General features: G+C 38.3%; 1 protein-coding gene across 5 annotated transcripts in view; it reads right to left on the bottom strand.

Annotated features, from left to right (window-relative positions):
* Positions 1–216: 216 nt before the first annotated feature.
* Positions 217–12,231, bottom strand: part of LOC126262646 (retinoblastoma-like protein 1) — a 172,246-nt gene continuing 160,231 nt past the window's right edge. For 2 of the 5 annotated variants that reach the window (XM_049959406.1, XM_049959410.1), the window contains 3 exons: positions 5,719–5,921; positions 1,818–1,985; positions 218–1,726 (listed from right to left, as the gene is read on the bottom strand). In XM_049959406.1, the coding sequence (XP_049815363.1) occupies positions 1,559–1,726; positions 1,818–1,985; positions 5,719–5,921 (539 nt within the window). In that variant the 3' untranslated portion in view covers positions 218–1,558. Of the gene's footprint in view, positions 1,727–1,817; positions 1,986–5,718; positions 5,922–12,231 lie in introns of all 5 variants that reach the window. The other 3 variants (XR_007546748.1, XM_049959407.1, XM_049959409.1) reach the window with 3 other exon arrangements.

Here is a 12,231-nt window from a genome sequence, read left to right as displayed (position 1 = left end):
GAACCCCCCCCCCCCAACTCACTAAGGTCATTGTGAATACACAAAACTTTGTAGTTCATAGGGCACAGAAAGTGAATTAGGGTGATGCAATAACCAAATGGTAATCTAATAAAGTTATATCTAAAGATTTATTTCAAAATAAATGTAACAATGCATCCACATGCCAAACAATAACTTCAAAAATTATTTTTTCTGGTATAATAGAACTAAAAAAATTACATATTCAACATTTGTACATCTTGAACTCAAAAACAGTTCTATAAAATTTTATCATCACAGCTTACTAACATATTTTAATATAAATAAAATCTTTGTCACTGTGATTGAAAATTTACACACATTGTAAGCAAAAAAAGAAGAAAAAAGAAACATAACACACACTCTTCATTATTATGTACATAATCTAGACAGTGCACAAAAGGACTTTTTTCTTTTCAATTGTTTGCTGCATAATATGCAAACAGTTACAGGAACTTAAAATAAGGCTGACCACCAAACAAGGAAATTTTTTTTACAATTTTCCTCTGTTGTGTAATAAAAGAAAGAGGGGAACTTTCAAAGTGTACACGTATTTGAAAGAGACTTATACAGTGCAGTAAAAGACTACCCTTGCAATGTAAAACATGCTGTATTTAATATATACCTCAAAATTTTAAATTTATTCTTAAATTGATATATGTGGAGCACATTGCTTTGGAGAATTCCTGGCAACATTACACTTTCTGAGAAACTTGTCTTTCACAACAAAGGAATACATCTATCAACAGTGTGTCTAGTTTCCAGGCATTATTTGTTACTGTAATTTCACAGAACGATAACAAGTGAAACTTCTCTTCCATAATTAACTTTTCAGTACTTACTTAAGGATATGCAGTGACATACCACGTGCTAGAAACACCTAAGTTATTTGCCAATTTTCGTGCTAGAAACACCTAAGTTATTTGCCAATTTTTGGTCACTTCTGCTTGAAAATATTGAGCAAATATAAAATGACCAATAGCTCAAAAGCAACAAGTACTCTAAAAAATATCCAAAAGAGAAGAAAGAAGTTCATTATTATTTATGCATAGGAATATTTTCCTGCACTTACATAATCATTGCCAGTCAAATTTACACAACACACAAAACAAAGTGTCAACTAATTAAAACTCATTCATCCCTTTGCTTAATGTACAACAACATCTTTAGCATCCTCCTCCCTCCCCCCAAAAAAGATAAATGTTGTTAGACTAAGGTCAGCCTTCAGACCATTACATAAATTAATGTTCAAATTTTTAAAGTCATACATCATAAAGAGTAAATCTCAAATACAAAAGTAATGAATAATTTTCCACAATGAAATCTGAAGTAAAATATTTTTGTCATTATAATACAAACATGGCAAATGCCAGTAAAAATAATTTAATAAGACAAGTCGTCGACAACTTTGCTTTGTCTCAATTTTTGACATGAACTGAAAATTAATATTAAACATTTTCCTCAGGCATTTTCTGAGTGTATGTCTTCTATTACACATTCTGACAGAACAACAAGAGGGAGCAAAACATTTTTATCATCTTCAGTCTTGAACCTGCCATCTATCACCCATAATATCTTGCAGTTTCTTAGCAACTCCTGGGGTTGGCCTCTTGCTCGGAACTCCATCAGTAGTATCCAAAGTATCATCTACTAGCAACCTCTTTCCTACCTTTCGAGCATCGATCATTTTATTTATTTCTCGAAGATCCTGAAAAAATTTCTAAATGAAAAATATTATCTTAACCCATAAAATTACCAACTGCACATTTCTACCTGAGACATACTGATAATTTACTGACCTTTGCTGGGCTTCTGCTGAAGCAATAGCTGAGTGGCCTTATAGGCGATGTGGGATGTATTTTTGGTTCTAAGGATCTAATATAAACTGAATGTTTTTCTGAAACTCTTCGAGGTGACATTGGCTGATTCTTCGTTAATGGTAAAGGCGAAAGTGTGAGATTTTCTAGCTGTAAAACATTCAAACAACAAAACATTACTGGTTACATGTTAACATACATCAAAGAACTGTCATGCCAAGAACAAGTTTTTTAGATATTCCTAGTCACTATTAAGATGTAAGAGAAATTTACGCAAAAGAAATGGTTACGCAGCTCTTAGGACACAAAGGACTTCACTGAGCTAAGGGCAATTTATCAATGATGTGCAATAATGTCAGATATATGACTTTGTATCTCTTTCTTATATACTTCAAATATGTGGGCTGTTCAAAAAGCATCAGACCTTATATTTTATTGTTGAAACCAACAATGGTACTGTGGCACTTGCGCTATGTTTGTAGGCATACATAGTGCACATGCCTTTCATGTCCCAGTGTATGGTATTATGCATCAAGCAAACGTCACATTACAACTACAAACTAAAGTTCATTTTAAAAAAGTTGTCACACTTCTCCTACCTCAACAGTGGTGGCTCTCACCTCCCCCCATTTTCCCCATCCAACTTATCTCCTTAAACACTACCTTGCCAAGCATTTAAATCTCAATGAAACAATTTTTTAAAAATATCTTTCATAGGCTCTCTCTCTTTCCCTCAAAAGTTTCCCATTCAAATTTCATCACACTGTCTGAGTAAAGTATCCGCTTTACTTGAGTAACAAATCTTAAGTAGATATTTCACTTTGCTTCACCATCCTAAATGTTTCTACAGTACTAAATCTGAAACTACTATGCAGAAATAGTTCACCTATGAACACAATTTGATTCTTAACAACTGCCATAGAACTAATCTGAAGAATTTATTATGCCACAGAGCACTTTTCCCTACCTTCTCAGTGCCTCAAAAAATAATTTCATCTTTTTCGCTGCCTACATGCCTGTAGGACTGGTGACTTAACAGTAACTTTCCCAGTGGGCAAGTGCCAAACAGTGTGCTATTTATTAGAATGAAGCTTCTGATCAGAGCGTACACTAGCTGTCTGACACTGCACTTCAATCATGTACGGTAAGAACCCATCTCGTATTGTATCACTTCTCCCCATCTCAGTTTCATTTTGTACAGCCCTTTCCTATTTTGTGCAGCAACTGTTCTACTACTGTGTGAGGTAATGGGTGAGTTGTGGTGCCCTGAAAATATTGTAAGTTCGGAGTTGGCGTGGCTGCACGGACCGCTTGGCAAGCCGGGGCTTGTCAGCAACCGCGTGGTGCCAAACATTAGCTGGAGCAAGAGAAGTAGCCCCAGCGTGTGGTCCAGGCCGACTGCATGGCTGAGAATTGCATGTTGATGCTGTGACGATTGTGCTTTGTGTCGATGAAAGAGATTTGTATGCCAGGAGTGCCAAAGATGGCGGACTTTGTGAAACCATAATAGCAGACATTTCACAGTTCATGTAGAAGTTAATAATAGTCAGAGGAATCATGATACCTTAAAAAGAAACATGTACATTACCATTATTTGCACAATTCTGATGGTGTAATCAGATTTTCAATATCTTTATTAGTTTAAAATTTAGTATCTGACTGTAAATTATGAAAGTAACACGCAGCAATGAATTTCCGAAATCCAAATGGTCCATCCGATTTTGTCGATCGACGTGTCTTTAGAAAGCTATTAGTGTAAACCTAAATTGGTATGAATTACAGGCATGTAACTTGAATAGTACATGAGTTATTGGAGGTCAAAGTGGCCGATTACTATTGATCGTATCAGGCAGTAAGTACTCCACAGTTACCCGAAAACACGGTAGCAGCATGCTTATAAATATATTTTATCGTCTATATCTTTGTTTATATCCGATATATACTATTCATGAAGAAATTGGTCAAATATTTACTGTGTTTTAGAAAGCACAGAGACATTAGGCTACTGGTCTACTTTTGCTTCTATTCCTTTGATATATGTTTGTTTAATTTGTTTATGTATTTAATAATGTGTGTTAGAGTGTGTTTATGGTCCAGCTGTAGGAATATTTATTTAATTTCAAGTTATTTAAATGTAAATCCAGTACTTTGTTTGTGTTTCAATATGTTTGCGAGTGTGCGCTGGCTTGGAGACATGGTGGGAGAGCTTTAGCCAATCACAGCGCTCGTTACTACGGTAGGCGAGACTACCGAAGAATGGGGAGACTGTATGGAGGTGGGGGGAGGAGCATTGGGTCGCACAGGACATGGGGAGTGCTTGACGGGAAGACGCGACGGACGGTCGTAGGAAAGACTGGGAGAGTGGAGCAGTTTGCGCATGATCGCGGGAGATAGAAATATTTCGTAGTACCGACTTGTGCACTTGTGAGATTTCCATGGCTTCTGCAGTGAAGACATAGTATGTGTTTAGAAGTGAATATCTCACGAGTTATGTTGCTGCTCATAACTAATTACCTAAAGTAGGACTCTATTGTTTCCCTGTTATCCGACTTATATTTTATTTAATTGCTGGACCATTGACACAAATAAGTGTTTTTCAGTAATAAACGGCATTCTTAAAGGTGATACTGCTATCATACTCATCATTTAAAGTCATTAAAAAAAAGTACCTGCAGATTTTATTTAAGTGCAATCTTTCATTTATAAACTCCTATGTTACATTCAAAATTCGCAATTGCCGAGTGATAGGAACCTTCGACCATTCAATTCATGTGTATATCCATGCTGTAGTCTCAGCAGTATTTGGCTTGTAATGCGGCACCTACATACCCCAGCCCCTAGACAATGAAACCAGCCAAAACCTTTAATATTTCAACTATGGATCAGAGGGCACATAATTGAGGGCCACTACATAATTTTTAACTGAAAGCTCGCAACTGGAAGACCAGCTCTGCCCTCAGCCACTGTTTGGACATTCATTCCAATAGAGAGGTGGTTGCTGCTCATGCCCATATAAAGTACTGTTCGTTCAAATGAATAACCAATGGCAAACTGTGGCCAAGAGTAGAGTTGAGCACTCAGCCGGAGAATACACTGCTGAGCACAACGTACTAAATTTCAGTTGGCTGCTTCACAATCTGTGTCAGCATCCCCCATCCACCAATGTCTCTGAATTATGTAGCTGGGATTTGCCCTTGCAGAACACCCTTCAATCTTCCAACCCTCCTCTCCTCTATTTCCACTAGCTTGTCTCAGATCCACCTCTATCACTGCGCCCCACTTCTGTCATTCTACGCTCACCCTCCCCTCTCCACAGACTTCTTTTTCCTCTGTTCTATTTCCCTTCCCAATTCACTCTGGCACTTCACTGTGTGCCGTACCCAACTCCCCTTGGCATGTGGCATGGTGAGCTAACCATTTTCACATTCCTGTCCTCCCCCCTTCTGCTGCTCCTCTGCCCCATTCGTGAACCACCCTTCCCTCGACTCCTCACTCCTTTCTTCTCTCACCGCCTCTTACACACTCAATCCCACCCCAGTGGAGCTACAACTTCAATAGAATGTAGTTGGCATGGACAATGTATCCATGCACGTGTATGTTCAGTATAAGTTAGCTCTGAAGAACGATGCTGTCTGAAAGCTTCGTCTTCTTTATGTGTCTCTTGATTGCTCATTGGCTCAATTATACACTGAATTAATTCTTTAAACCCATTCATTATTTGTATTCCATCCACAATTCTCCATTGTCATATTTACTTTTAATTATGGTACATAAAGTTAAACACATCTAAGATCATTGTAATATAGACTATGAAGAAATAAACAACTGCTATAAAATGTATACAATTAGGAATAGAGGTAATGCAAATTACGTTAAGGCCTACCTGGGATCCTCGAACTGAAAATTTAACTGCAAAGGCTTGAACTCTCTGCACATAGACAGTGTTGTAAAACTTTATGAGGTCTCCTCGGTCTCCCGATTCAAAAGATGTTGACGTGCCAGCCAGGTGAGTTGGTGTAGGAGGAGCTGATGAGGGCTGCGTGACAGGTAGAGTGCTTGATGAACGCACATTTACATTGGCATCTTCTGAAAAGGAAAAGTTACTCATTGATACAGAGTGGATCACATCTTCTGATTACACAAAACTGCTGTTATAGACAGAAAAAGACTCCTACCTATTCAAACCCTCGCAGTCATTTCCAGATTTTTTTCTTCTTTCTGTCACATATGTAAATAACTAACTGAGAGGAGAGTTTTGTCAGGTGCCAGAAAAAATTCCATATGTGACCGGTGACTAAATCCTAAATCTTCAGATTTCTGATTTTCACACTTAACTACAGGACACTACTGATGTCCTGGAGTTATATAAAATTTCAAATGTGGTGCACTTCCTTGACATTGTTTTTTCAGTCACTCTCTTCCCTATGAGGAGATTGATGACTTAATGGGCACATGAAGATTTTTGGTAAATTATCTTAATGAAAGGCTTTGCTAAGAGACTGGCTTCTCACTGCAATTTTGACAGATGAAGGCTCCATAGCTGGAGGCTTGGAGGGACATGCATTCTTTCAGGTACACTTGCATATGCTGTTGTTAATCTATGTGTAAACTGCTTTCACTTACAGGCACCCAATTTTGAAACAGGCTTCTTAAAAAAAATTGCAAAATTTGTATGATGTTGCTTAGCTCTAGCTAAGGGAAACCAGGGTTGCCAAATGTAAAGTCAACCGTATTGGTCAAACTTCGTGAGGTGTTTACCAATTGGCAAAATCCAACAAATACTTTTAACTTATGCAGCAAGTTTTATCAATTATGAGAAGGCAAATAAGTACGCCTAGAGTTTAACATCTGATTAGTCTAATGACCACTGGAAACAGGGCTGTAGTTCAGATGAACAAGAAAGGGGGAGCAATTCTACAGGTCACACTTTAGAATTTGTAATTTGGGTGAAGTGATTTCAGGCGTATTCACGTGCTGTGCTGGAAAGCAAAGCTTGTGGAGATCCTTCGCTGCTTAATTGAAAGAGACAAGCAGAAAGGTTTATAACTACAGAAGAGATGATTGCAGGTGTGTGTGGACTTGTGTGTTTCACTTAGATAGTGAAAACCACCATGTGGTAATAATTACACCAATGTGCGTTTGTATCAGACCTTGAATGCAGTTTTTTTTTTCTCGTCGAGAGGAAGAACACATGTACTGTAAATTTTTTCATCCACTGCTACCAAGTTGACTGATATTGATGAAACTTAACACAGTGTAAGGACAGTACAAGATCAAATCATAGTCATGCACTAATACACCACTACAAATAGTTCCTTAATAACATTAGCAGTCTTTATATTTTAGGGTACAGGTGGTACATTATTTACACTTGAGCCTAAAATTGATAGAGCCATGAAAGTCACCAGCTCAAAATATGGAGTATCAAAAATGTATTTTCAGAGTTACTCAAAGAAACAGTAGTAAGTGAAAAGGATTGTGTTAAGGAACTATGTAATATGTCAGTGATTTATGGAATGTGTTTACAGAAAATCATAATATTACTAATGACACTGATGTTAAGTGGCAGCTCACCAGCCTCATTACGGAGTTTGAGAATAGGGCTGCTTCTACTTCAAAAGTTTACAAAAAAGTCTGTAGCTACAGAAGAATAGAAAGGAAAATTGAAGATGTACTCGATAAGCATCAGTTTGGTTGAAGGAAAGAGAAAAGGTACCAGGGAAGCAATTCTGAGACTACACTTGGTAATATAAGATACATAAAAGAAAATTCAGTATAGCTTCTTAGCATTTGTTGACCTAACGAAAGCCTTCAACAATGTAAGCTGGAGTAAAATGTTCACAACACTTAGGAGATCCCATTTAAAGTATAGAGATGTGCAAATAATCTACAATGTCCACAAAATCCAAGTGTGTAGTAAAGGTGGAAGATGAAGGAAGACAATTTCGTGTTGATAAGGATGTGAGGCAGTGCTTCAGGTTATCTCCTTTGCTGTTCAACTCACACACCAAAGAAGCAATAAAGATAATATGAGGGTGGTTTGAACAGTTCTTGGAATCACCACGAGATCAGCGCTAGCACAACAAATTGTTCACGTGATATTCATTGGACTGCTGCCTGTAAATACGTGCCACGTCAGTGCTCTTGGAAGAGAGCTGTGACAGTGACGTGGCTCTGTTGTTGTTTCCACATAGTGACTTGCAAAGGTGGAATGGGGGTGGGGGTGGGGGTGGGGATGGGTGGTGGGGTGGGGGGGAAGAAAGGTATGAAAGCAAAAGACAGCCATGCCGATTTCCAGAACACACTGGGGGACTCTGCTCCTTCATACTCAACTGTTGCCAAGTGGACAAATGAATTTAAATTTGATAGGGAGAACTTGAAGATGATGACCCGCACAGTGGTCGGCCAAGATGTGTCACTACTCCAGAAATCATTGCAAAAGGGCACAAAATGGTCATGGAGGATCGCCGACTGAAAGTGCATGAAATTGCTCCTGATTGCCAGATGTCATATGAAAGGGTATATCAAATTTTAACAGAAGAATTAGAAATGAAAAAAGTTTCTGCAAGATGGGTGCCACGACTCTTGACACTGGATCAAAAACATGTGCTGTCGCCATGGCAAAATTACACAAACTAAGGTATGAATTGTTGCCACATCCGCCTTATTCACCTGATATGGCTCTATCAGACTTCTCTCTCTTCCCCAAACTGAAAATTTTTCTTGGTGGACGAAGATTCACTTCAAACGAAGAATTGATAGCCAGAGTAGACAACTATTTTGCAAGCCAGGAGAAAACTCATTTTCGAGATGGGATCAAGGCACTGGAAAATCATTTGACCAAATGCAGTAATCTACAAGGAGACTACATTGAAAAATAAAACAAAGTTTCACTGATGTAACTACTTTTTTCCATTCCGTTCCGAGAACTTTTCAAACCACCCTTGAAAAAGATAATTTCAGAGAGGAATAAAATTTTAAGGGGAACAGATTCCACTGCTAATGTTCACAGACAACATAGCTCATTGCTTTCATTTCACTAACATTGTCCAGCAATGACGAAACAAGTCCACTGAGTCTCACCAGAGCATTTAACCTGCAATATTGCTGCTCATTCAAATACACACCAGGAAAAGATATCAAACTGGCCTGTGTTTGTAGCAATGACCATCAATGGCAATCCTGACATGAACTGTGATTTGCTGCTTCAAGGCCATCCCAGCCCTGCTGCTGCTGCTTAGACAATCACTCCACGTTTACACAGTTTCTCTGGTATCCTGCACCTACATGTACATCCACACACTGTATCCACTGTGAAGTGTGTGACAGAATACTTCCCATTGTATCACATATTACTGTTTTTTCCCCGTCTATTTGTGTATGGAGAGGGAGAAGAATGAGTATTAAAACGCCTCTGTGCACACTATAATTATCCAATCTTGTCTTCAGAATCCCTTTAAGAGCTAGGAGCTGTAGTATATTTCTCAATATTGGTTCTTCAAATTTTGAAAGTAGGCTTTTCCAGGATGGTTGGCAACAGCTATATTCAAGGGTCTGACAATTCAGGTTTTCCTGCATTTCCCTCACACTCTCCCAAGAGTCAAATAAACCTGTAACCATTTGTGCAGCACTATTTTGTATATATTCAATGTCTGCTAACAGTCCTCTCTGGTATGGATGTCAGTCTTTGGACTGAAGACCACTAGTAGGTATTTCACTGAACAGTTGTGTGAGGTTGTTTTGATATAGATCACCTTAGCCATCTTAAATATTTGGTATAAATTGTTCCATCTTTATTTTTTGTCTGCTTCTTCCATCTTGACCACAGCTGTAATTTTGATTTTCACATGTTAGTGGTCTGTATTTATATTCCTTCCTCTATATATACCAGTGACAATTAACGTTGGACCTAACCATCGTTTAACTATCACATAATTTATTAGTTGATGGTAGCCTCATGCAGATCATGTAAATTTGTGAACGTTTTTCTTCTTAGAAAAGGTGCTGATTACTTTCAGTTCATTGAATGTTCTGAATTCCCTCAGATTTGCTCAACTTGGGGCATGTAACAGAAATTGTTTACAAAAGGCTTGATATTATGATTTAAGTTCGTTGGAAGTCATTAAGTGCTCTCATTATGGAACAAGGAGAATATAGCCAGGGTAATTTGCGCTCTTCAAGATTTTTGTGCATCTCAACGTTTATGATTTCATATGCTCTGAACTATTTGTTGTACAATGATATAATTTTGCAGGCATATGCTGCAGATACTGCCTGTAAAGTGTATACTGAGGTGACTAAAGTCATGGGATACTTCCTAATATTGTGTTGGACCTCCTTTTGCCCGGCGCAGTGCAGCGACTCGACTTGGTATGGACTCAACAAGATGTTGGAAGTTCACTGTAGAAATATTGAGCCATGTTGCCTCTATAGCCATCCATCATTGTTAAAGTGTTCCAGTGCAGAATTTAGTGCATGAACTGACCTAAGAGTCATGTCGGGCGATCTCGATGACTATGCCATTCGCTCAAATTGTCCAGAATGTTCTCCAAACCAGTCTGCAAACAACTGTGGCCCGGTGACATGGTGCACTGTCATCTATAAAAATTCCACCACTGTTTGGGAACATGAAGTCCATGAATGGCTGCAAGTTGTTTCCAAGTAGCCTTACATAACAATTTCCAGTCAGTGATTGGTTCACTGCATATAAACACAGTCCACACCATTACTGAGCTGACACCAACTTGCACTGAGCCTTGTTGACAACTTGGGTCAATGGCTTTGTGCGCCACATCCTAACCCTACTATCATCTCTCACCATCTGAAATTGACATTTATCAGACCAGGCCAATGTTTTCCAGTCATCTAGGTTCCAACTGAAATGGTCACAAGCCCAGGAGAGATGTTGCAGGTGATGATGTGCCATTAGCAAAGGCACTCGCATTGGCTGTCTGCTGCCACAGCCCATTAACACCAAATTTCGGAACACTGTCCTAACGGGTACAATCATCATACATTCCACAATGATTTTTGTGGTTATTTCAAAAGGTGTACCTTGTCTGTTAAAACTGACAACCCTACAAAAACGCCACTACTCTTCGTCGTTAAGTGAAGGCTATCGCCCACTTAGTTGTCTGTGGTGAGAGGTAACACATGGAATCTGGAGTTATTGGCACACTTTTGACACTGTGGATTGCAGAATACTGAATTCCCTAACAATTTCCTAAATGGAATGTCCCATGCACCTAGCTCCAACTACCATTCCACGTTTAAGGTGTGTGGATTCCTGTTGTGCAGTGATCATTACATCGGAAACCTTTTCACATGAACCAGCAGAGTACAAATGACAGCTCCACAAATGCACTACCCTTTTATACTTTGTGCACGCAATACTACCGCCTTCTGTATATGTGCATATCGCCATCCCATGACTTTGTCATCTCAGTGTATAGTGAATAGCGCAGTAGTAAAGAAGTAATAAATTAAAATATCATGCATGATTTTGAAGTTTCACTGCACCCCATTTTAAGCAAAAGCTAGTTTGTCACCCATCTAAATGTTTATGACGTCATATCTCCTGAACTTCGTATCATACAGTGATATAATTCTCTAGGTACTTCACTGGTATATGGGGATACTGTCTGCAAATTGTGTTGTGAATAGAGCTAGTAAGTTATAATAAATCAAAATGTAATGCCTGATGTAGCAATTTTAACACAAACAGTGAAAATATAGTAAGTGATAAACTTTTTCCGTTCATCATTTTGAGATGGCATCAGTGAGAGAAACTTCATTAAGGCTTGAAATTATGTGTAAAGTTTGTTGCAAGTCACTAAATGATACTCTCATTTACTGGATGAATATTGTCCACTGCCTCAAGGCAAACACACGACTTCTAACTTTTAATACTTAACTTACTGTGTTACACTAACTTAAGATTATACCTCTTACTGAGTAGATTTTTTATGACAGCATTCAAAATTTTTAAATTCTGTAAATTACACAAAATATTGAAAATGAAATTTACATTGCCCCTGAGAGTCGTTAGATAGGCAATCTTTAAATGGTAATGGATTCTAGGATAATGGTTTAGTGCTACAGATTAAACTAGGAATTGACTCTTTTCCAAATACAGCATTTAAATCTCCTGCTACAATTGCACGGTCCTCATTGTTTCTGAAGTTCTTCATAATATAGATCTCTTTCTCCCTTCTTCCCTTCCCCTGTGCACAAGTTCCTATTACCGTTAAATGCTCCCAGCTGGATTTCAGTCTTTCATTTAGTAAAGAATATTCTCTTACTTTATCCCTCCCTTTCCTGTCTAAATTGCTATTCCACAATGTGCTCTTTTTGTTTGTCAACCCACTGTAAAACTGGACATAATGCTCCAGCTCTT

This window comes from Schistocerca nitens, chromosome 6 (assembly GCF_023898315.1).
Source record: "Schistocerca nitens isolate TAMUIC-IGC-003100 chromosome 6, iqSchNite1.1, whole genome shotgun sequence".
In the NCBI taxonomy this organism is placed as follows: domain Eukaryota; kingdom Metazoa; phylum Arthropoda; class Insecta; order Orthoptera; family Acrididae; genus Schistocerca; species Schistocerca nitens.
The sequence above is the reverse complement of the archived record's forward strand: the minus strand, read 5'-3'. Positions and strand labels throughout refer to the sequence as shown.